Here is a 26,944-nt window from a genome sequence, read left to right on the forward strand (position 1 = left end):
TTCGTAACCACACTGTTTACGAATAAAGATTACTCCCGTAACCACACTGTTTACGAATAAAGATTACTCCAGTAACCACACTGTTTACGAATAAAGATTACTCCCGTAACCACACTGTTTACGAATAAAGATTACTCAAGTAACCACACTGTTTGCGAATAAAGATTACTCCAGTAACCACACTGTTTACGAATAAAGATTACTCACGTAACCACACTGTTTGCGAATAAAGATAACTCCCGTAACCACACTGTTTACGAATAAAGATTACTCCAGTAACCACACTGTTTACGAATAAAGATTACTCACGTAACCACACTGTTTACGAATAAAGATTTCTCACGTAACCACATTGTTTACGAATAAAGATTTTTCACGTAACCACATTGTTTACGAATAAAGATTACTCCAGTAACTGCACTGTTTACGAATAAAGATTACTCACGTAACCACATTGTTTACGAATAAAGATTACTCCAGTAACCACACTGTTTACGAATAAAGATTACTCCAGTAACCACACTGTTTACGAATAAAGATTACTCACGTAACCACACTGTTTACGAATAAATAACCACACTGTTACCCTAACCCATATCTAAACCAAAGTTTATAAACCTAATCCTACCCTAAATCTACATCTAAACAAAAGCCTAACCCTAAGCTTAACCCTAACCCTAATTTTAACCCTAACCCTAATTCAACCATCATCCTACTGTGGATACGAATAACATCGTCAATAGATTATGCAAGACAAATTCCCTATGGCCCTGTGTATCTTTGAATTTTCTCCTAAAATTCTGATAAATATTTTATACAAACATGCCATTACATTTTTTATATATTTTTCAGAGCCCCATTACCGCAAGAACGTGCAGCGTCGGTCAACATCCTGTGAGTGCTATGGTTGATGACGATGAAGCAACATGGTGGCAGTCCATCACGTGGCCGATTGCAACTTATGACAATACCAACAGCTTCGAAATCAGTATAATCTTATCTTTCAATAAACTCTATCGTTTTGCCGATGATATGACCATTACCTTCAATTCCGGGAGACCGCGAAAAATGATTTTAGAGAAATCTATGGATTACGGAAAAACATGGACAGCTCTTCAGTACTACGCGAGAAACTGTGCGAACTATTTGAGTATTGATGGTGTAGCTTCACAGGTTACTAAAGAAAAACTTGATCAAGTAATCTGCACGACCCGATACAGTGGAAACGTCTTCAACCCTCAGCCAGGAGGTCAAGTAAAGTTTGCTGCGTTCAACGATCGATTACTCCAACTGTTAGGAGCTGCAGGAACCGACTATAAAACCTACTACGACTCGATTGAGCAGTCGGATATTCTGAATTTCCTGAGTTTTACAGATTTACGAATTAGGCTTATTTACCCGGCTACAGATGCAGACGAGACTTCCCGTAGTGTCACTAAATTCATGAATTATTACTATGCTATCTCTAATATTGAAATAACAGGAAGGTATGGACATTTTGTATAATATATAAGTTTGTATAATTGGTCTGGAAACATTAAATTGAGTTAGCTTCATGACAGTGGTGCAGGGCGAGTGCATGGCAGGGGACAGCGTATAGTCGTTCGGTGGGACGAAAACCAGAGATCCCGGGTACATATTGGCGTGCTCGTAAAAGAAAGAACCCTTGACAGTTGGAATTTGATGGAAGAGTAAGCTGTAGCGCCGCTGTTCGGGCACATGACACCCACCTACCCCCGCGCCCCGTCCCGTCCCGCCCCCATAGCAATCGCTCGCACGGACCGGTTAGTGACAAAGGACAGTTGCTCCTAATAATGCAATTTACGATACCGGTATGAAGGGAGACAACTCTCGGAATGCAATATGGATTCAGACTGGTATTTACTTCAAATTGACTTAAATGTTAAATCCTGCTGTTTCTTAGACATAAACAAGGGTGTAGTGAGGACATAATAGCTTGAATTATCTAAGTGATAGTAGGGATGTGTGTGATCGGGGTCGGGGTCGGGGTCAGGGTAAAGGAACCCATGACAGATTGAATTCGAAATGTTCGGTGTATGCCTGACTCCATTAGTCCAATTGGAATAGAAAAGAAGGACGTTAACCCCCTTTTCATTTCGTTTCAGATGTTTTTGTAACTTACATGGTTCATCGTGTACAACTTCAACTGAAAACGGCGAGGTAAAGTGTGTCTGCAAACATTTTACTGACGGACGTGAGTGTGAAAGATGTCTACCTATGTACAACGATCGACCTTGGAGGGCCGGAACCTATTCACCCTATCCTAACGGAACACCGAATGAATGTACTAGTAGGTTTCATTTTAATTTTTTTACATCTCAACAAACACGATTTTCGGAACTAGAATGGATGTTAAATGCAAATTTTGCGTTTTAAATAAAGGTTTAATTTTTGTTTCCTGTCTAACAAATAAGAATTTTAAAATTTAGAAACAAAATTTATGGTTTTGCTCGCTTGAAATGATATAGTTTTCGATTTTTATTTCATAAAGTAGACTATTCTTCTACGAGCAGTATGCTTGAAGCTTCAAATGACCTTAAGGATTTTCAATAGAATTTTTATGGGGGCAATTTATCGTGACCGCTTACAAGGAGATGTCGCTGAAAAGGGGTGGCTGCTCACACAGATTCTACTGTATATTAATTCCATTCTTTAAATATTCACAAACGAAATTAAATGAAACTAGTTAAAGGCATATTATGTAAGATTTAGATAAAGAGCAGACCGTTCTCGATATAACATTTCAAAAATAGATAATGCAAAATGAATATATTAAAAATTTCATTCAGATTACTTTATTTTGAGCGAAGTTATCAATAGCTGTAGTTTTGACACGATGTGTGCATTGATCGTAACCACTTTACTGATCATTCGGGTGTTAGCTTCGCTTCTCCATTTTTGAATTAAGTCATTAAATGGCTAACCGTTCTAATCTACCTAAATTCAGAGCTATCCGATGGCATCGAGAGTTGATTATGGTCTTGTCATGTTAATAATTGTCTAATTAATAATTTATATAGCATTTAAGGCCTAAAGAAAGGTCTACATTTGGTAGATTTAGCTCTTATATAATGCCTGGTTAAATTTCACGTAACAATCTCGACATCTTATGTTATTGTCGGTTTTGTTTTAATTTCGCAAACTAGACTATTTATCTATATGAGAAGTATTCGTCAAAAATTAAAATTACATTAAAGTTACAATTTCATATTTTTAAGTTATATTTTTAAAATGTATTAAAATAAAGCCCTTAAAATAGATGGTATCTATAAACAATCCTACCTTGTTAAAGAATAATCCTATTAATCCTATAATTCACTATTGCCAGCTGAGAAATTGGCAAAAATATCATTTTCAACTTCCATTTCAAACGTTTGAAGATAGCTACTCCATGGTGGAGAATAGAAAACAAGGGAGGTAATTGTATTATTATTTCCGGTGTAAAGATTTTTAAGTGTGAGAAAGATAACCTATGATCGTATAATAGTGAGTTGACAACCTATTGAGCAAAAGACATAGAAATAATTATGTTTTGACTTTCTTAAAAAAATATGAAATTGTAACTTTAAGATTTTGATATTTGAGACGATATTCATTTCTTTTAAACAAAGCGCAAACGAATTTCCATTAAACTAATTTTGTTCATCTAGGAGAGATATTCGTCAAAACTTAAAATCACATCACGATTTTAATATCGTTTGGGAAAGTGCAAAAAAAATTTATGAGCAATATTCGTCAAAACGTTAAGATTTAAATATCTAAAATTACAATTAAAAAAAGCCAAACCGAATTTCTGTAAAAACTAATTTCACGTAAAACTCGAGACAGCTTGATATAAATGTAATTTTGGTTTTATTTCATAAACTAGACTATTCTTCCACGAGCAATATTCGTCAAAACTTGAAATTTAAGCGAATTCTTTAAAACTAATTCAATTTCACGTAAAACCCCAGACAACTTGATATAATTATACTAATTTCTGTTTTTATTTCATCAACTAGACTTTTCTTCTAAGAGCAATATCCGTCAAAAATTAAAGTACACTACAATTTTAATATTTGGGATTTTATATAATTCTTTTGATAAAATGCAAACGAATTCTGTGAAACTAGTTCAATTTCTCGTAAACCTCCAGACAGCTTGATATTAAAGGGACAATAACACTCTTGCTGGCTTGACAGCTCCAGAAAATAAAAAATGGCCTTATTCTAAGTACTAGATGTGTTAGTGTCCTACCTATTGTGTAAATTATCCATTATATCCTATTTTACTTGTCCAAAGGGTTCAAAAATATTTTTAAATCCAAGTCACATTTGAAAAGCTTTACGTCAGGCTTTTCAAATCATTTAGTTGAATTTTTCCAATTTTTTAAATTAGTTGTGTTAAGATGAAATTTGTATCATCAATTAATTGGAATATTGTAAAATAGTACAATTTGTTGACCAGAATAAAGATTGGGACATATTATTCAGTTACAACAAGAGTGGTATTGAGCCTTTAATGTAGTTTGGGGTTTTATTCAATGAAAGTCTAAGAGAAATATCCATCAAAAATAAAAAATGACATAACGATTTTAATATTTGAGATTTTATTTCTTTCTTTTGAATTCTATGAAACTAAGTTTAATTCCACCTAAAACTCAAGACAGCATAGGTTTCGGTTTTTATTGCATAAAATGAAAGCACTCTTTGTCAAAATTAAAATGACATTACGATTTAAATATTTGAGATTTTAATTCTTTCCTTCGAGAAAGTGCAAACGAATTCTGTGAAACTAAGTTTAATTCCACCTAAAACTAACGACAGCTGGATTTCGGTTTTTATTGCATAAACGAAAAGCACTATTTGTCAAAAATTAAAATGACATTACCAATTTAATAGCTGAGATTAAATTTCCAGTCTTTTGTAAAAACGCAAACTAATTTCCATTAAATTAAAACATCTTGGAAGTTTAATAGAAATGTCCGACTAACTGAAATCTGAGTCAAGAAAATCAATGAGCTATTAAATTTAATATCCCAGATAATAAAATGGTCCACTTATATGGTATTTACCTATTTGAAATAAGCCTACCTACTCATGGTAACAGGTAACAGCTGATCCCGTTAATACAATATCAGAACTAGAAATGTCATACATTATATATATATTAAAATTCAGATGTGACGTCATCCTTTGATGTTGGTGTATCATTATTTCAAATAATGGTACGGGTAATGTGCCAAGCGTACATTATTTATACTAGTTAAAATTTTGGACGTATTTTATTGCAAAGCACGTGCGAGTGTCTGTATTTTAAGTCGCCTGTCCAACCTCGTGGGTTTTCTCCGGGTCCTCCGGTTTCCTCCCACTGCTAAAGACCCCTACGCGCAAGAGAATTATTGAAATAAAATTGAACCATGTGTTAGTCCCGAAATGACCTAGTTTGTATAGAATGGACGTTAAACCCAATCTCTCTCTCTCTCTCTAGTGTAGTACAGACAAATAAAACGAAATTTTGAACTATAAAAAACGAAACGAAATAGGACCTGTGTTTTAATCAGATTTCAAGTTCCCGAGCCCTGGATATTACACGTTACCAATGACATTACACGTAATATGTAAAAATGAGATCTAGTTGAAATGTTATTAAAAATAAATATATTTTCTAGACAATGATCATGGGTTATTTTTACCGAATGTAATGCCCATTCTCTATTATTCCAGAGTGTATATTTAACGATTTTATGTATTATTAAATAATGTAATGATCAATGATAATGCTGCATTTTTACAGAATGTAATGACTGTGAGTGTATTTTTAAAAGAATGCTATGATCATGAAATGATTTTACATAACGTGATCATGGGTTAGTTTACAGAATGTGATCATGAAGTATTTTTACAGAATGTAATGATCATGAGTTTGCATTACATTATTTAAATGTAATGATAATGGTGTACTATTACAGATTGTAATGATCATCGTGTATTATTACATAATGTAATGACCATGAGTTATTACTAGTTTATGTTAATGTAATGCTCGTGGTGTAATATTACATAATCTAATGATCATGGTGTATGGTTACATAATGTAATGGTCACCGTGTACTGTTAAATAATGTAATAACCATGGTGTATGGTTACATAATGTAATGGTCACGTGGTACTATTACATAATGTAATGCCGTATCTGTTACATAATGTAATGCCGTATCTATTCTATTATATACTAATATTTGTGACTGTCGTTGGTCTGTCTGTCTGTCTGTCTGTTCGGGGTTGGCGGCTACACTAGGTCTGCCCCGAGTCTGAAATTTGGGGTATAGGGGTAGCTCGGACCGGGGAGTAACATAGGCCAGGTGGCGTTAGTCTACCACTTCCGGTTTCGGAGTTATGACCCCCGAGCGAAGCCAGGCATTCTTCTAGTGGTTACATAATGTAATGCCCGTGGTGTACTATTACATAATGGAATGTCAATAGTGTATGGCTACATAATGTAATGATCATGGTGTACTATATTACATAATGTAATGACCATGAGCTATTTTTATAAAAATGTAATACCAATGTGCGTAATTGCATAATTTGAATGTTGTGATTATGGTCTATTATTACAGAACGTAATGAACATAGTGAGAATGTAATAATCGTGTTGCAATATTTCAGAATGTAATGATGATGTTTTACTATTTTTTTCAGAATGTGAATGTAATGATCATGCGACTAGTTGTATGTATAACAGTACAGTAGGGCGTGGCGTGTGTATCGACTGTCAACATAATACAACAGGCCAGCATTGTGAAGAGTGTGTACAGGGATTTTTCCCTAATACAACCTTGCCCTTAAACGATACGCAGAGATGTACCGGTAAGAATAATTTGTATTTTGTGATTCATTATCCAAAGATCCAAGGATTTCCAATATTCAAAATTCCAAGAATGTAATGAAATAAACTCTTATTGCAAGTACACCAAGTGCGTGGAACAATCGCTGGAAGAGTCCCTGGGTACCAGGTGATCACGGACAATCGATGGAAACTTGTCCTGGAGTGGGTGTAAAAGAATCCTTGTCAGTTGGAATTCGACAAGGATTAGTCAACAATGTCGTCCATTGTGTACCGAATGGCTTAGAGAGAGAGAGGGCAAGAAAGAGAGAGAGAGAGAGAGAGAGAGAGATGGGTTAACGTCCACTCGACACAAAATAGATCATTTCGGGACTAACATATGGTTTAATTTTATTTCAATAATTCGCTTGCCCATAGGGGTCTTTAGCAGTGGGAGGAAACCGGAGGGTCCGGAGAAAACCCACGAGGCTAGACAGGCGACCCTACTCCTTGTCACGTACAACCGGGGATTCGAAACTACGCCAGTTGACTCAATGACAGGCCTTATGGAATGGTTTATAGCCCCCTTCATTATCCCTGTTGGTGTAGAAAAGTACTACGTTATAAACCCCATTACATTTCCATTAAACCCCATTACATTTCATTACAGAGTGTTCATGTGAAGTACTGGGTGTCACGGACACAAACAGTTCGTGTATCCAGACTACCAACGTATTGGGACAACTACCTGGACAATGTAAGTGTAAACCATTAGTAACCGGAAGAAGATGTGATGCATGTGATCCCCAGTATTATGGACTGTTAATGGCTGACAGTCCTGGAACCTGCAAAAGTGAGTTTCATTTATTAATTGTTTGGCGGCTGTTTCTATTAAAAATACATTATGCTGACAGTTAAAAACTAGATAATGTAAAGGGAATTTGCTGAACATTTCAGTCAAATTGATCCACTCTCAACCAAGAATTTAACGATTGAATTTTAGGCCTAACCTCGATCATCATTACTAAAGTCGGTACGATAAAAAAAACATAGTCTCGATTATCCATTTCATGACTTAATCATGAATGAAAGTTGAGCAGCAAATCAGATCCTAATCCAGTAAATATCGCTGTTTAGAGTTGATTATGGTCTGGATAAGTTAATAAATGTCTAATTAATAATTTAGATAACATTTCAGGCCTAAAGAAAGACTTGCAATAGGCAGGTTTAGCTCTTGCATAATGTATGTTTAATTATTCTGTAATTAGACAGGTGTTTGCTGCTTATTTTATTATGTAATGATATGCAAATGTATATATGCTTATTTTATTATGCAATGACACAGAAGCTTGCTTCTTATTTGATTAGATAACGATGCACATATGCAATGTAATGATACAGATACTTACTGCAGTGTTATATTAGGTAATGATACGCATGCTTACTGCAATGTAATGATACAAACCCTTTCTGTATATTGTATAATACAGACACTTGTTATAGACAATTATTTACTATATTGTTTATAAGGCATTTAGTGATAGTAATAACAACTTTATGGATAACAATTGCTAGCAACATTAATAGTGCAACGTTTCAACAAGAATCTTCTTGTCGTTAAAAAGCACAAGGTAAACGATAATATGATTATTATTTCCTAAATGATACGAGTGATTGCTATATGTATTTACATGGATTTTGAAATGTGTTTCAGTGTGTAATTGTGATACAGATGGTACTGTAGATGGAAGTAACGTGTGTGGTCAAACAGATGGTCAATGTCCTTGTAAGCCTTCGACAGATGATCGGAAATGTGACGTCTGTAAAGATGGTTTTTACCAGTTCCCGCGAGGAATCCCGGCACAGGTTAGATTTCAGCCATCTCCAAATTTCGAACACTTAGGTTATGTGATTTATTTTGTGTGGATTATACCTTCATTAGAATATGTAATTCATTAATTATTATATCTTTCGTAAATTAGTTGCCAATAACCCCCCCCCCCCTACCACCACCACCCCGGTACCCAACTTTAGAGGGTTGATTAAAGGCTTGGCATATTGAAAAATGTTTCAGTGATAATTTAAATAAGATTTCGGGCCTAAAGAAAGACCTGCAGTAGGCAGATTTAGCTATTACATAATGTATGTTTTATATTGTGTGTTTATATTCTTACAGGGTTGTTTATCCTGTGGTTGTGATCCAGGTGGTTCCGTCAGTAAGGCCTGTGATAAAGCTACTGGCAGGTGTCTCTGTAAGGACCACATAACCGACGATAAATGTACCATCATTGAATCCAATTTTTATGTTCCTACCGTGGACGACTTCAGATTAGAACCCGAGGGGGGAGTGGCATCTGATTGCACCGTCAACGAGGATCTTTGGACGCAAGAACAGCCGTTTGATGGAACACAGTTTGCAAAGTGTCCTCTAGAGAAAAATGTAACATTGAATTTTGCATCAATCGTGACAGCCAGGAAACAAATGGATGTATCTTGGTATGTTCTCATTACCGGTTAGGTCTTTTAAAAATTACATAGAAAGGGATCCTCAAGATACAAGAGCGTTTTACTAACAAAATGCCCTTTTCTCCTTTTATTAATGTTTAACGTCCACTTCCAACGATGATGATATCGCAGACAAGTTGTCTTATTTTATTATGCTAAGAGCATGCGCAGGGGGTCTTTCGTTTGGGAGGAAACTGGAGTACCCTAAGTAAACCCACGAAATTGAGAAAGTGCCCCTATCTTCAAGCCACATACGCACACATCGGCGATTGAAACCATGACTACTAGAACATCCCAACCCCTCACCACAAAATGTCAAATAACATTCACAATTATATGCGTAAGAATTTGATAGTTTGTGGTCCCGAGAAAAATATTCTTACATCTCTAAATGGCATTTCTTAACAACCACGTCGTAGGTCCCGATGTTGAACGAGAAAGTTCCACGGGATGTTTCAAGACTAAATACCACAGATATGACGATAAAGATCCTCAGGCAGTTGGAAATTGAAATAAATTTCTCTTGTTGACGAGATTATGTGCTAGGGTTAGGGCTAAGTCTATGGTTAGAGATAGGGTCAGCGCTAGCCCTGTTTACATCTCGTGACCTTGACAAAATCTGCAGGTGACCTTAATTTTTAGACCTAACCGATAAATCCTATTCCAATGCCTTTCAAATCGTCTGGTTGTTGATTGATGATCTATATTGCTAATACTACTACTATAGGGATTAACATCCGCTTCAACATAGGATAACATCGCGGGCATATGTTTCCTAACAAACTTACTATTGGTGACTGAGAGACGGGTCCACCGTAGTTTATGAATGGTTAGCGAAGCAGGAATTCGCAGCCCCTATCCAGGTAGCTAACGACTAGTGAAACCTTATTATGACCAACGACCAGTTGCTGTATTCTCTCCTTTTGTGTTTGAGTTAGTTGTATTGTACGTCCGCTTCCACCGAGGTGATATCGCAGACAAGTGATATCTCTCCTTTTGAATTACAGGCCCTATTATGCGGGTATACGATACAGTGTGAACACGACAGAAACCATTTTGGCTATGCTAATGATTGAAGCTACTGGAGCGAGCGGTGCCACTGTAGAAGATATTAGAAGTCTAACTGGTGTAACTCTCCCTACGGCTGATTATAACATACCGGACAATTCTTCGGTTGAGATACCATTAAATTTAACGATGGGTGAGTATGCCATTTTCAGGTAAATCTATTGAAACCACATAGACCGTGATATGTAATTTGAAATACTTTATTATCCCAGTCACAAGTTGTATTGTCGGGCTATCTTATTTGAGACTATCTCTATCACGATTTACTTTTACCGAGATGTTATTCGGGATTTTCGTTCAAGTGCTTCACGACTCAATATTCCAGGATGTTATTGGAGATATTGGTACACGTCTATCACGATTTACTTTACCCCGGATGTTATTCGATACATTGGTCTATCACAATTTACGTTACCGGGATGTTATTCGAGTTATCCAGACCTTCTTTTTAACGATTTACTTTTATGGAGTGTTATTCGGAACCAGTGTTGTATAACGGGGTTTAAGGCTAAGATATAGTTGAATTGCACTTCAATATTTCGCTAGCCAGTTGCGGCCGTTGGCCTTGGGCGGAAATCGGAGGGGTTGGGCAGGCGATCCTACTCCTTGCAATGTACACGTGTTGGAATTGAAACATGCCCCATGCATGCCATTTCCTTTTATCAGTGTGGTGCAGGACGTAGGGATAACGTATAGTCGTTCGGATGGTACGAAAAACCGAAGTCCCGTGTACATATTGGCGCGCCCGTAAAAGAACCCATGACAGCTGAATTCGAAATAAGAGTAGGCTGTAGTGCCACTGTCTGGACAAAATAACCCTCATAACTCACTGTATGACGTATGTCCGTCTTCATTAGTCCTGTCGGAGCAGAACAGTAGGACGTTAAACCCAATTTCATTTCATTTTCTTTGTTTGAATAATATTATAATAATATTTTGTAATTATGTACACAGGTATATCAACTGGAGTACTTGTTACTGGTGTTACCGTGGATATAGATTTACGCAGTACCTATACAGTATCCCTAGCTATACAAGGTATTCAAGGCTCGACCAGTTATATCAACATAGATTCCGCCATATTGGTTCCAGCTCTAACCAAGATGAATGGTTCTACGGTCGTGGCAAGCTTCCGGACTTATGAGGAAAGCAGTATGTATAATTATCACTGTTTCCTTATTTCTATTACCGTGTACATATTGGCGTGCCCGTAAAAGATCCATTGACATTTTAAATTCGATATAAGAGTAGGCCACAGAGCCCACTGTGCATGTCCGTCTTCATTAGCCATGTTAGAGCAGAACAATAGCACGTTAAATGGGGTTTAACGTCCACTCGCCACAAACTAGGTCATTTCGGGACTAACATATGGTTCAATTTTATTTCAACAATTCGCTTGCGCGTAGGGGTTTTTAGCTGTGAGAGGAAACCGGAGGACCCAGAGAAAATCCACGAGGTTGGACAGGCGACCCTACTCCCTGTCATGTACAACCGGGGAATCGAAACCACGCCACGCCAGGACAGACCTTATAATACAGCGCGCACGCGCTAACCATTCAGCCATCCAACCCCCCTTAAAAACCGAAATAACAGGTGGGCGTTGCGCCACTGTTCTGGCAACAATATTTTCTCATTAGCCCAGTTGGAGCAGACGAGTAAAACTTTAGACCACATCAAAACGTTCCGTAAGAAAGATAATTTGAAATGGGATTAAATAAATGCTATTTGATGTTAATTATTAGTATGATCAGAGAAATGGTACAACTGTTATAGTTAATCAAGGGAACTAACAAAATGATGACTTTCCATTAATTGTTTTTAGCGAATATGGCAGCGACTACAGGCTTGTACCAGAGATGCGCAAGTAAAATGGTGGGACTGAATACGAGAGATGCGACTCTTCAGGAAACAACGTGCAGTGCACTTCTCAGATCCGTGGGAGCTGAAATAAATAATGCAACCAATGGTAAGTTATTTTATCATATGTCTTGTACGTCAAATGACCTTTATAAAGACGGAATCAGACTTATGTTATAAAGATTAGAGGCTCGAATTACGTTTACCTTGGAATTATTATTCATATCGTACAAGCATTCTGTGAAGATCGTAATTGTGGTTGATTGGTTATTTGTTGTTCTATATAGAATCTGTAGTCTGTTCCATGAGTTCGTCCGTGGGGATTAGCAGGGTCCTTGGCTAGCGGGGAGGGGGGGGGGTGCAAGAGGGACAGCTGCCTCCCCTGGAAAACATCGGCGCACCCAATGGTGCCTTTGCCCATTGGGGAAAGAATCAGTCCCCCAATGGGTGACTTTGGCGAAGTTTTCATTAAATGCAATACGAACCCAGCGACCAACGTTCCTCAGTTTATAGATGATACTGCTTGTGGTCCTGTTTTATATATTCACAGAAGCTGTATCTCCATTGTTTCGGAGTATGTTCCAATCCTCGGTGGAGGGCGTCATTTGTTTCACTTTGTATAGGCTATTGACTGTTTGTTAATTGGTGGGGTTTTTTTTGTAATGTTTCAGTTTGTGGCTGATAATGTTTCTCATACTGCTCTGATAAGATGTTTGGCTAATAGTTTTATTTATTCAATATTTCGCTCTGTGGAGGTGATCCTACAGGAAATGTAGTTGGTACTGCTTGTGATTTGTGATCCTGCTCTGAAAAGCTGTCTGTCTAATAGTTTTATTTACTCAATATTTCAGTCTGCGGATGTGATCCTACAGGAACTGTAGTTGGTACTGTTTGTGATGCTGTGGGAGGACAGTGTCAATGTAAACCAGGGGTAGGAGGAAGGACATGTAGCAGATGTTTATCGGGATATTACAATCTGACAATCGATGGATGCAAACGTAAGTAGATTTTATCCGTTCAATCAATATCCTGTATCTTTAAATTCTTTAAGCGAATGCTAGTTAATTAAGGAGGTGGTGGTCTATTCATCCCATCTTATATAAAGTATCATAGCACTGTCAAAAGCCCGTCTTACACAATCTTGGTCTTAAAACATCCGTCATTGCTCAGTTCTGTTGTTTTAGAAACACACATTCGTAAGAATCGGGGTGGTATCATCAGTGAAGTAGCCCCGGGCCTGTCTTCATCTAAAGACTTACAATATCCTGCGTAATCTACCCAAATCTTAAACTTACATTATGCAAGAGCTAAATCTGCCTATTGCAGGTCTTTCTTTAGGCCTGAAATGTTATATAAACTATTAATTAGACATTTATTAACATGAAAAGACCTTAATCAACTCTCGATACCACCTTGTGTCTTCGATTTTCACTGCATTTGAATCCTATCTCATGCTCAACTGTCAATGATGATTAAATGCACAACTGGATAATCGAGACTATGATTTTTATTATACCGACTTTAGTAATGATGAACGAGGATAAGCCTAAAATTCAATCGCTAATATCTCGGTTCAGAGTGGAGGAAATTTGACTGAAATTTTCAGCATATTCCCTTTACATTATCTAGTTCTTAACTATTAAAGTGAGATCTGCCAGCTCTTTATCCAATCTTCCATAATACTCCTTTAACTATACTAGCTTCATGTTAGGTATTACAGACTATTTATTTGATCAACAGACTATATGCTGTTGTGAAGAAGGAATTGGAGCTTCTGGGGGTTAAATTTTAAAACTGACACAGAATTACTGTTGACACACTCAAAAACAATTTGACTTCTCATAGTAATGGACTTTCTGAACGCGAAGAGAGAGAGAGAGAGAGAGAGAGAGAGAGAGGGGGGGGGGTAATGTTCACTCGACACAAACTAGGTCCTTTCGGGATTAACACATGATTCAATTTTATTTCAATAATTCGCTTGCGCGTAGGAGTCTTTAGCAGTGGGAGGAAACCCACGAGGTTGGACAGGCGACCCTACTCCTTTTCACGTACAACCGGGTAATCGAAACCACACCAGATGACTCAATGACAGATCTTATGATACAGCGCGCACGTGCTAACCATTCGGCCATCCCGCTCCATCCCGCCACCTCCACCCATTCTGACAATTGTTCAGTGATTACTACCTGTAGTACTAGAAAAGCTTGGCTTTAGCTATGAATATAAACATTTTGAGCGAAGGCAGATTGTTGTTTAAGTGACGTTTAGTAATTTGTCACATTGAATGAAACACAACGCGTTTATGAAAAACAATTTAATTGGAGCAGAATTTCAAAAATAGTTCTCTTGAACTGAACTGATCAAAACCACATAAAATCCAGTGATATCGGCATTTATTTACTTATTGTTTTTTAAAAGTTTTTATTTGGTGTGGGGCGGGGTGTGTGTCTAATTTGAAGAGGCCTAGCTATTTTATTGAATGGGTTGGAGCTGGGACTAAACTTGTCTAATAATAATGTAGATTAATATAACCCAATTCGCGGTCTATTACCCCCTCCCCTACACTTTTCTTTTAATGTTCCTTCTTATTTGGTGGTTGGTCCTTTTTCAGTTTTGGTACAATTTTATGATTTACAACTCAAAATCTGCTTTCCGCCATTTAAACTGTACATATTTTGTTAGGTAAAAAAAAACCCATAGAAAATCATGATGTCACTGTTGATTCTATTGATCAAATCGACAACAGTGACTCACCCTGACTAATCCCAGCATCTTGATTATCAATCGAATACACAGCAGTGACGAACTCTAATCCCACGCTGTTGACTAGCCCTGAATAACCACTTTAGATTATGTTGATGAAAAAGGCGACAATAACTTCCTGGTGACTCCTAGTCGTCGGTCGTTCCTTTCTGGAGTTTTACGTCCACTTCCACCTAAGGTGATATCGTAGACAATGACTCCTAGTCCGTTGATTCTGTCATTTGAATTGGCGAATTTAGCAAAACTAGGACAAACATTGACTAATCCTAGCCTGTTAAAATCTGTTAATGTTTATTTCAAAAGGTGACTTTAACGAACCTAGGACGAACACTGACATATCCTACAGCCTGTTAAATCTGTTAATTTCAAAAGGTGACCATAACAAACCTTGGAAGTAGACTGACATATCTTAGCCTGTTGATTCCGTTAATTTAACGAACCATACATGCCTAATCCCTGCCCCGATGTTGATATAATCCATTATAATTTTAATGCCATAGCTTTTAAGGAAATATATTTCTGTTATTTGAATTGGCGAATTTAACAAACCTAGGACAAACATTGACTAATCCTAGCCTGTTAAAATCTGTTAATGTTTATTTCAAAAGGTGACTTTAACGAACCTAGGACGAACACTGACATATCCTACAGCCTGTTAAATCTGTTAATTTCAAAAGGTGACCATAACAAACCTTGGAAGTAGACTGACATATCTTAGCCTGTTGATTCCGTTAATTTAACGAACCATACATGCCTAATCCCTGCCCCGATGTTGATATAATCCATTATAATTTTAATGCCATAGCTTTTTAGGAAATATATTTTATTTTCCATTATGGAAAATTCGAGTAAGTGTTACTCGAATTTGCTACTTGCTTTTTTATATTTTTATAACCCTCTGGCGTCGATGCTTTTGGTATTTATCTATAAATAGATCGTACATGTATATGAGTATCCATATCATTAAGAAATAGACAGAGATAAATGGCGGATACGTGTGGAGCACGAGGCACGATATTCTCACTACTTTGAAAACCACCCATACCACTTCTCATTTGAGGAGTTCGCAAATTTTCTATGTACTTTTTGTAAATAAAGCAGATTTTGAGATGAACTCTTTTTCTTTTTCATTTTGGTAATTCGGTGCTTTTTTTTTCTTTCTTTTGCATATGGTAGGATGCCCTGTGTTGCCATGTCCAGTCTTCACGACAACTCCCGTTATTCCAGTTGAACTCACCGTAGTTACGACAGCAATGGCGACAACAACGCCTCTGGTGGCAGGATCTGGTGCTGATGAATATTTGGGGATATTTATTGGTGTTGGTGTCGGGATTCTGCTCATCCCTCTGTTGATAATTATATGCTGGTGTTACACCAAACAAAATAAAACAATTAGGATTAACGACAACATTGTGCCAGCAAAAAATGCCAACAGTTACGATTTCAATGAGCATTTAGCGACCAGAAAAATTAAAAATAAACAGAGAGCGAATAAAGGCTTTCAACTAAACCCCAAAGATGTGCGTATAAATCCGCGGGGCTGGGTGGCATATGACACGGAAGATTCTGGTGATTTAGATAGCATCCCCGAGGAATCTTCGTCCGTAGAAAATGAAGAATCAGCTTCACCGTATACAGCGGCCTATAAAACAAATGTTCAAAATGCGGAATCTCAACCCGGCAAGAAAGCTCCAAAAACGGTGAACATAGAAGCGGATAAACTAAAAAATAAATTAACAAATTTGCAGGATTCAGTGAAAAGTCCGTTTAATACATTTAAGGCCAACTCGCCAATAAGGGTGCCAGAAATGTTTGCAGACAAGTTAAAGACACAAGCGCCTGATAAACCAAAACGGAAAAACCTCACGAAAGACAAGAATGTGTCGCCAATGCCATCGTTGAGAGCTTCTCGGATCAATCCGGCGTCAAATACAATGGAATATGTGTACCCAGAAGATTACAATGGGTTTACACCGCCACGAGAACAATCTCCCGTTAGGCCATCACTAGGGGCTGAAGCTGGTGCTAGACCGAAAATATCGACAGATAAACCGAGTAAAAAGATAGATTTCTTTAATCGTGAAAAGGACACGAACAATCCCAGACAGGAACTGTTGCCTCGATCAAACAAGACGCGCCAATATGCAGACTTTGGTGAATTCGATGAAGTAAACGGCTCGATTGTGTGACTCGATCAAACGGGCCTACAGACATCATGCCCTGTGTAGCCGAAGATTAAATAAAAATAGGAATAATATATTATGATAGTTGCGAAAATTCTTTTAAGATCAAAGTATTCATTTTAACGGCCTTTGAAATACTTAATAAACAATTTTAGTCTTCCAGGAACATTTGCCAAAATTTTATACATATTGTCATCTTTTTAAATTTTATATTATAATCATCCGTAAGTGGTTCGTCCAGCCTGCATCATAACAAGATTGTACAGTGCAATGGACTCTTACGGCTGCCTCCCCTCTCTCCCCTCCCCAAGTCCGTTCACTGGATCAGATATATACGTTTGTTGTTCAGAGCTTGCGATATCTGTGTATATTATGTGTCTTGTCCACGGTTTTGTCGTATGGGTTATATTTATGTGTGGTGCGGTCCTCGTGGACTTACTGTTGTATCAAAGAGTCATCAGAACATCAGATTTTCGCCAGATTACCATGAATTGATTATGAACAATAATTTATATGTTACGGAAATATAGCATAAAAAGAAGATTCTTGTATACACTATTAATGATTTTACACATATTTATGTTTATTTGTAAATTTCGTATTCTTCTGAATATTTTCATCGAAATCAGATATTTTTCTCCGCTCGCAGCGGGACGATCGGTCAATCCTCTTGCATAATAGCCCATTGCGCAGTACATTCCTGTAATGATGCAAGCTTCACTCAACATAATACTAATACACGCCCTTTTTTTAACAAACCATAATGATTTTATGTTTTCACTGTTTTTAAATTTTTGTATCGTATTTTATAACACCATTCAAGATTCTAATTCCCAAATGTTATTTAAAAGTACATTGATTGTTGATCTAATAAAAATAAGGGTTTCCTTCATGAAACGGATTTCACAATCTGTTGCAATAGAGTTATATCGCAATACATTGTAATATGATTTTGTGCTCTAATACACTGGCCAAGACTTGACACTGATCTGCAAGTCTGCAGGATAAATAGCGTTCGTTTTAATTAAGGCTTGAAAAGTCGAAATGCTTTATTTCACTTTACCAGTGATTGGATAGTGATTTTGAAATCGAGAAAGTTTCACGGGATCTTCCTTTCTGGTTTCGCATTCTCTGTGGTGCAGCTGGTCTTGGGCGTGGTAAAGAATTGGTACCAAAGACCGTGGTCCCTGAAATGCTGCTGTTCGGGCAAAGAATCCCTCAAAGCACACTGCATGACGCCTGTCCGTATTCATTAGTCCAGCTGGTGCAAAAAAGTAGGACGTTAAACCCCATTCCATTATTAGTTTAATATCCTTCAAATGTTGTTTTGTTTTGTCTTTTTACAAAATCAAATTTTGGATTATAATTCACGAATTATTCGTTAAAGTGTCTCTGAACTGTAAATAATATACGGGTACTAAAAATTATATGTAAATGAATCCAAATTTTAATTATAATTCCTGCATTCTTCTGTAAAATGCCTCTGTACTTTAAATATTATACGATCAATGAAAACTGTAAATAAATAAACTCAAATTGAAATACTGATAAATTAAAGTAGCGTTATTTTTATTAATTTGTGGAGGTTGGATGGCCGAATGGTTAGCGCGTGCGCGTTGTATCATAAGGTCTGTCATTGAGTTAACTGGCGTGGTTTCGATTCCCCGGTTGTACGTGACAAGGAGTAGGGTTGCCTGTCCAACCTCGTGTGTTTTCTCCGGACCCTCCGCCCCCCCCCCCCCCAATGCTAGAGACCCCAACCTGCAAGCGAATTATGAAAATAAAATTGAACCATATGTTAGTTCCTTAAAAAACAACCATGTCCAGCTTTTTGATAGGGTTCAAATTACTAACCTCCATATTTCTCAAATAAATCTTTTGAAAACTTAAATACTTTAATTAGTTGGCAAAAAAAATAAAGTTTGTGATTTTATCGAGATATCAATGGATATTATAACAGAATGTTGAATGTACTAGAACCTAAACTAACATTTTTAAATCTAATATGGATATTCAACAGTTTGTGTGGTTCAACGACCATAAGTTATGCTAGTTTACATGGACTCGTTTAAAGGATACTAGCGGATGACCCGGCGCTGCAACATAATAATAAGTGACAAACTGGAGATCAAGGTCGCATTTGGCCAGACTCTCTTAATATATGTCTGTCTGCATAGACCTATGGGAACTTTAAACACGCCTTATATAAATGATTGTTTAATTTGGTCACCTATATGACATATATTTGTTTTATTTGGGTACCAAATTGGCGACCATGGCCGAATGACTCCCTACATAGACCTAACTGCCACTTTAAACACCGTGCATGCGCCAAACGAGTGTTACCTTTATGACGTATATTATGTAGATAAAACTTTATTGATTATTTCCTCAAACAATTACTATTGATTGATAGGTAACACGTTTTACTTATCTAGCTATTAAAATAGGTGTGGCGTGATTTTGTATAATTAAATAAAATTTATACCATTACTCATATTTCAAAATGGATTATAAAGAAAGAATCCAGGTTCGCCTCTAAAATCAATAACGGAGGTGATGTAGGTACGTCTTACCTCAGTGGCACGTGCGTCTGGTGTCGTATTTTCTAAATATCGACAACAAAAATCATTTTCAGCATATTATATTTTCAATATCTATTTTTTAACCTACTATAGGGGGTTTGATGGCCGAATGGTTAGCACATGCACGCTGTATCATAAGGCCTGTCATTGAGTCAACTGGCGGGGTTTCGATTCCCTGGTTGTATCTGACAAGGAGTAGGGTCGCCTATCCAACCCCGTGGCTTTTCTCCGGGTCCTCCGGTTTCCTCCCACTGCTAAAGACCGCTACGCGCAAGCGAATTATTGAAATAAAACTGAACCATGTGTTAGACCCGAATTGACCTATTTTGTGTCGAGTGGACGTTAAACCCCTTGTGTCGAGTGGACGTTAAACCCCATTTCTCTCTCTCTCTCTCTAAACTACTATAGCGAGACCTATCAGCTCTTTAATCTTACCTAATGCGGCTTTAATAGGTCTAGTTAGACCTGATATATTATTTTAACAATTCACCCCAAGTGTTATTCACATTTATTTAGATCTGTAGGGCGTTTCGGCAACAGGGGTTTATACTTAAGCCTAACCAGGGACAGTAACACTCTTACTGGGTTGACAGCTCCAGAAAATATAAAATAGCTTTATTCTAAGTACTAGATGTGTTAGTGTCCTACCTGTTGTGTAAATTATCCATTAAATTCTATTTTACTTGTCCAGAGGGTTCAAAAATATTTTTAAATCCAAGTAACATTTGAAAAGCATTACGTCAGGCTTTTCAAATCATTTAGTTGAATTTTTCCAATTTTTTAAATTAGGTGTGTTAATATGAAATTTGTATCATCAATTAATTGGAATATTGTAAAATAGTACAATTTGTTGACCAGAATAAAGATTGGGACATATTATTCAGTTACAACAAGAGTGGTATTGAGCCTTTAACACCTACACATACCTGTGCTGTCACCTTCGGTGGAAGCGATCACTAACCTCTGTGACCTTAATCACTATGTTTTAAACGTCACCTAACTGGTGGGCAACCCCTACACGTTAAAGTTCGTGATAACAAACCAATGTCGATAAAGCGACAATTGTTTTAACTGTCGACAGCTTTAGTAAAAACTAGCGAAATTATGAGTATAAAGCGGTCTGGTAGAATTGAGCATTTCCTCTCGTTTACTGAAACCATAAGATCTCAACACTGGTGGACAGCCCTACACGTTAAAGTTCGTGGTAACAAACTAATGTCGATCAACTGATAATTGATTAAACTGTCGACAGCTTAAGTAAACACTGGCGAAATTATGAGTATAAAGATTCCCTATGTCTTGTCTGCGATATTACTTCTGTGGAAGCAGACGTTAAAGCACCAGACAGTAGTAGTAGTATTCCCTCTCATCACATTAATCTTTTAGATGATATAAATCAAATATGCACCATCGCTTTAAAAATCAAGGATTGGTCGACAAAGTTGAACAAACATGGCGAAGTTTCGATTTAATGTTTTTAAAATCTCTGCATAAATAGAACAGCTTGATATTGAGCAATAAATATATTGATTGACATCCAGGATTTAATAAACTTACTATTGACTCAGTAAATATTTGACATGGCGAAGAATGTGCAAACTACTAATGGTGGAATTTTAATTACATGTATTTTCTGTTGTTTGGTTATGGGAGAGCATGAATCTATGGAGTTTAGGTGCTAGGACCCACAAATGGATTTTCCCGTGTTCAAATCCATGGACGGCCGTGTAGCCATTTCTTCTTGTAATCGGGGATGGGGGTTAATGGTTAGAGCGTGCGCGCTGTATTATAAGGTCAGTCATTGAGTCAACTGGCGTGATTCGAATCCCCGGTTATACGTAACAAGGAGTAAGGTCTCCGGATCCTCCGGTTTCCTCCCACTGCGAAAGACCCCTACGCGCAAGCGAATTATTGAAATAAAATTGAACCATGTGTTAGTCCGGAATTGACCTATTTTGTGTCGAGTGGACTTTAAACCCCATTTCGCTCTCTTTCAATTCTTATAATGACTGCATGCGCCACTGAGTGAGCAGAGGCACTGGCTCATCAACCAGGAGGTTCCCGTGGGGGGGGGGGGGGGTCAACCACGATGTTGTTAGAGAGGGATTGTCCAGTCTGATATCCCCTTTCTCAGTGATGTATGCGGGGGGTGGGGGAAGGAGCTTGACAAGGAACGGCATTTAGTTGTTCGAGCGAGAAGAAAAACCGAGGTCTCGTCTATATCATTCTATAGCAGCATGTTAAAGATTCCATGACAGTTGTAAATCGAAATATTCTAATTAACATAGTTTCCTGTTAGACTTTTCCCAAGAGAGTTTGTAATTTGATCTTTAAACAAGGCATTCTGAACACTGCGACTACCAATAAATGTTACCCTTATTTTTCCACCAAAACCAGTACTATATCGCCTTTTCTTACCACCAATAACACTTACCGCTTATCTTTGCACCAATCCCAATAACACCTTATCTTCCACCAATAATAGTAACCCATTAGACTTTCTTTCCACCAATACTAGTAACCCCTTATCATTCCACCAATAATAATAACCCCTTATCATTCCACCAACACAAGTAACTTCCCATCTTTCCACCAATACTAGTAAACCCTTATCATTCAACCAATACTAATAACCCCTTATCATTCCACCAATAATAGTACCCCCCCCCCTATCATTCCACCAATACCAATAACCCCTTAGCATTCCACCAATAACAGTAACCCCTTATCATTCCACCAATACTAGTAACCCCTTATCATTCCACCAATACTAGTAACCCCTTATCAATCCACCAATAATAGTAACCTCTTATCATTCAACTAATAATAGTAACCACTTATCATTCCACCAATAATAGTAACCTCTTATCATTCCACCAATAATAGTAACATCTTATCATTCCACCAATGCCAGTAACCCCTTAGCATTCCACCAATACCAGTAACCCCTTAGCATTCCACCAATAACAGTAACCCCTTATCATTCCACCAATAATAGTAACCTCTTATCATTCCACCAATGCCAGTAACATCTTATCATTCCACCAATGCCAGTAACCCCTATTGTACCATTCGCTTATTATCTTGTGTTATCTGTATTGCTTTATATTGCAGCCTGTAACTGTGTTGATGGTGGATCACTCAATGGTGCGTGTGATAGAAATAATGGACAATGTCCATGTAAAACTAATGTCGCCATTGATGGACAGATTGACGTGACTGGAAACTCGAGTTCAAAACAGTGTAGCGCTTGTGTCCAGGACTTTTACGGATTTGGATCTTTAGAGGGTTGTTCATCATGCTCCTGTAATTCAAGTGGCAGTACCGCTTCCCAGTGCGCTGCAGACGGGCAATGTCCTTGTAAGCCAACAATTGGCGGGAAACAATGTGATGTCTGCCAGCCGGGTTATTTTAAATTCTCCGCTGATGGATGTGTGTAAGTACAAAAGAAAATCCATTCAAAATGGCTAAACTTTTTTGATTTGGGTAAAAAAATTTAGGTCGATGTCGAAAATAAAATTAGTAAATTTAAAATAGCCTCATCGGTTAATATTTCGAAACGAATATTTAATGGTGTAGACTTTGTTTCATCAATAATTAAAATAACAGATCAGATTAACCATTATCTTTATCATGACCTAATCTCAATTCTAGCAAGTATTCGCCTGGAAAATATATGTTTTTTTAAATGCTTCCATAGATAAGCAAAATTACATTCAGTGCACATAATAATTATCAACGTTATGAATTGTTATCATAATTTAGTCAAGTCCTTTACTATGTTGTATAAGTCAGGTCCAACTACACCAGATAAAGTATCCCACTTAATCGTTCTTGGCTAAATACCTGAATCTGCCCACCATAGCTTTATTTAACGTCCGCTTCCATAGTGGTGATATCGCAGACCTTTACGAAAATACGATAATAGATTTAACAGAATAAAGATATGGCATAGATGATACATTACAAAAATAAAAGCTTAGACATACATCAATTAAGGTCGTTTGACAATGTCTAGTAGAATGATTGAGTGGTACAACTAATCCTCTGTGGGTTTTGGTGTATCTGGTGCCTAGTCCATTCCTCCTTCTGGTTTGTCAGGTCTTGCGTTAAGTATTTCGTCATTGTTGATCCGTTATTATCTTAGTTTTCCCTCGCAAGTGTTAGAGTTTGTTTTAATATATTAGACAGAAATGAATGAATGAATGAAATGGTGTTTAATGGCACACCAGAACCAAACGGGATATAGTGCGCCTATTTTTTGAAAGAACGGATGACCAAGTTCTGAAAGCATGATCTCGATCTTTTATTATTTCAGAATGTGTAGTTGTTCTTCGGAAGGAAGTTCAACCGGATCATGTGATATAACAACAGGTGCGTGTCATTGTAAAGATAACGTACAGGGTGACAAGTGTGATACGTGTAAATCTGGTTACTTTAATCTGGTCACTACCAAACCAAAAGGATGTCAGCCATGTTTTTGTTTCCGCCATGGGTCCACTTGTTCTTCAGCTTCCGGTTATTCGCCACTTCAACTTACGGTTACTGGGTAAGTCGTTTGTTTGTAACAAGAGCGGTTTACTTGTTTTGGCCCAATTAAAATAAAAATTTGAGTACATTTTAACCTTAAAGGAGCTAAAAAGCTAATATTTTGGGCCTAGAAATTGGCACAAATGGGTCGCAACACATATAATAATGTAATATGAATTTATATAAACTGTTTTATATTCAATCGTTTCCGTTTTACTGTGAATTGTCATCAGTTATGTTCGGCGAAATACGCCAGAAGTCTCAGCCGAAAGACAGTTTCTAGCGCCTGGTTATGCCAGTCAACACCGATAGTATATATTGCGTACGCTCTCCAAATAAGAATATGGCATCACCGTTTGACATGACTTGTGGAATATGTCTAGCCTCATTCTGTGAGCACCTTGTTACAAATGGCGCCGAAACGCATAGTGGTACACGATTCGTGTACCAATGGTAAAATGTTTATTTTGTCTTAAATATTGGATATCAGAAGCCCATCTTTTCCAGGTAAGTCCACAACACCAATGCTGATTTAAATTGCAAAAAAATTCGTGTTTTCAATGTCGAAGATTTTGGATGATATTGAGTTACGGACTTAGCTACTTTAATTAAGCCATGCAAAATTTAATTATTGTCCAAAAATTACCTCGTCGGGATAAGCGACTTGAAATAATTTATTCCATGTCTACATGTCTGTGTTGTAAGCAACTTTGTAATTTTCAGAATATTACATATGTTTTGCAGGTCTGAAAGTCTTGTACCTCAAAATGGCTATTATTCAGCTCCACCGAGTTTCCTTGGAGATCGCCATTGGTCATATGGTCAATCCCTTACATTTGTTATTCAAAACAATGACGCTGATATCAATCTCCAGAATGTCGAACTGGTGAAAATAGAAAACAAAGGTATATATTTTACTGATAGAAAATGATAATAATTAAGTTCGAAATAGGGCAGATATATTCGCATATGTCGACATCAAGTAGATCCATTTCGACGTTTATTGTCTGGAATAGTGGAAATACAAGCGGAAAATATCAGGACATGAAACTGTTTTGAGTCAAACTCAAAATTCCAAAAACAATTATCTTAACAGCTTTTACAATCACAAATGTGTATGATTTAAAGATGATTTTTAAACTTACGCCGTCTAAAGAACATACATGATTTTTAACTTACACCCTCTGAAGAGCATACAGGATTTTTTAACTTACGCGGTCTAAAGAACATATAGGATTTTTAAAACTTACGCCGTCTAAAGAACTTACGCCATTTAAACCGAGAACTTGTTCCAATCATATAGTAACCGTGTTATTATTATTCTTCTTGGGGCGACGCTCGCCAGTGCGGGTATGATAGACACGAAACTTGGTATTTGTGTTCTTTGGATATTGCATGGATTGACGAACTTTTGATATAACGTTTCTAATTCCAAGATGGCTTTGATGACGTTATGCTCGGGTCCTGGTTCATATAATATGCTCGTTATACTTATACTTCTATTGGCAGTGTATAGAAAACCATTTATTTTTGTTATTATAGATATAAGTATGACGTACTCCCTAAACGAATCATTAATACTGAATCAAACAGCGATGACCATGGTTGTACCTATGTACGAATGGAACTGGATGTACATGTCTAACGGAACACAATCACAGGCAACAGCTATAGAATTTTACAGTAAGTTTCATAAAAAAGTGTTGTTTTTTTCTCCGTGCCTTCAAGAATATCGGGACGTGGTAGTGGAGCTGCATAGGCCATAGCATAGATTATTGTGTAGAATGTTCCAGTCTCAAAGTGACTGAAATATCTTGTAGTCTACTTTTATTTCCATTTACAGCTGGTTTTTCGCTTTTCTTTGCATGGCCAATATCGGCATCGAACCCGGTTGCTACCCTTGGTAATGCTTGATGTCAGGGCGATCCAGAGACCATGGAGGAAGGGGGGGGGGGCACGAGCGTCGAAGCCTCACGCCGCGAGCGCCGACGGCGCGAAGCGCACAACAGGGGATCCGAAAAATTTCAGAAACCAGAAGCATGGAAAAGCCATTTCCAGTGATCTGAGACACGAATCGGGTTCTAAAGTGCGGCCCCTGGATCCATATTTAGGGCGGGGAGCTTGAGTCGGGTGTCCCCCGCGCCCCCGGCCCACTAATTCCACCCTTGGTTTGATGTATAATTGTCGAATTACTAACGGTCGAGTAGTTTGATGTCAATGTGTTGCTGTACTTCTCGTCTGATACCAATATTGTGAGTTTTTCTGTTTGCCAGGAATCCTATCTAACGTATCGAAGATTTCTGTGAAACAAGATGTAAATGGAACCAATGTGTTTATATCTGAGTTGATGATGACCACAGCCCAGAAGGTCGAAGGTCAGGGTACAGCTACATTTGTTGAGCAATGCGTCTGTAATACTGCCGACGATAATGTTGCAGGTAGGTCAAGGGTTAATATATTTAAAGAGACAAACAAGTTTCTGTTATATATTTTTAGAAACACTTTTCTAAATAAACCTAATTCGGCAAGTTCCCTTTTCTTTTTATCGATATAGCAAGCCCAAAATAAGTTCGCGGTGTCTTTAGATAGATCATTTAAATTATTAACTGTTACATATTCGGTTCT

The 26,944-nt window shown here is 37.4% G+C and overlaps 1 protein-coding gene across 2 annotated transcripts in view; it reads left to right on the plus strand.

The window, feature by feature from the left end:
• Positions 1-26,944, plus strand: part of LOC126814502 (laminin subunit alpha-3) — a 57,223-nt gene that overhangs the window by 17,920 nt on the left and 12,359 nt on the right. The window contains exons 2-16 of one of the 2 annotated variants that reach the window (XM_050539681.2): positions 853-1,487; positions 2,127-2,311; positions 6,705-6,872; positions 7,499-7,681; positions 8,543-8,694; positions 9,005-9,324; positions 10,341-10,534; positions 11,356-11,553; positions 12,224-12,367; positions 13,110-13,256; positions 22,904-23,225; positions 24,108-24,338; positions 25,064-25,224; positions 25,862-26,002; positions 26,593-26,757. In XM_050539681.2, the coding sequence (XP_050395638.2) occupies positions 853-1,487; positions 2,127-2,311; positions 6,705-6,872; positions 7,499-7,681; positions 8,543-8,694; positions 9,005-9,324; positions 10,341-10,534; positions 11,356-11,553; positions 12,224-12,367; positions 13,110-13,256; positions 22,904-23,225; positions 24,108-24,338; positions 25,064-25,224; positions 25,862-26,002; positions 26,593-26,757 (3,346 nt within the window). Of the gene's footprint in view, positions 1-852; positions 1,488-2,126; positions 2,312-6,704; positions 6,873-7,498; positions 7,682-8,542; positions 8,695-9,004; positions 9,325-10,340; positions 10,535-11,355; positions 11,554-12,223; positions 12,368-13,109; positions 13,257-16,197; positions 18,756-22,903; positions 23,226-24,107; positions 24,339-25,063; positions 25,225-25,861; positions 26,003-26,592; positions 26,758-26,944 lie in introns of those variants that run through there. The other variant, XM_050539689.2, reaches the window with a different exon arrangement.

Source organism: Patella vulgata, chromosome 1 (genome assembly GCF_932274485.2).
Source record: "Patella vulgata chromosome 1, xgPatVulg1.2, whole genome shotgun sequence".
Classification (NCBI taxonomy): Eukaryota; Metazoa; Mollusca; class Gastropoda; family Patellidae; genus Patella; species Patella vulgata.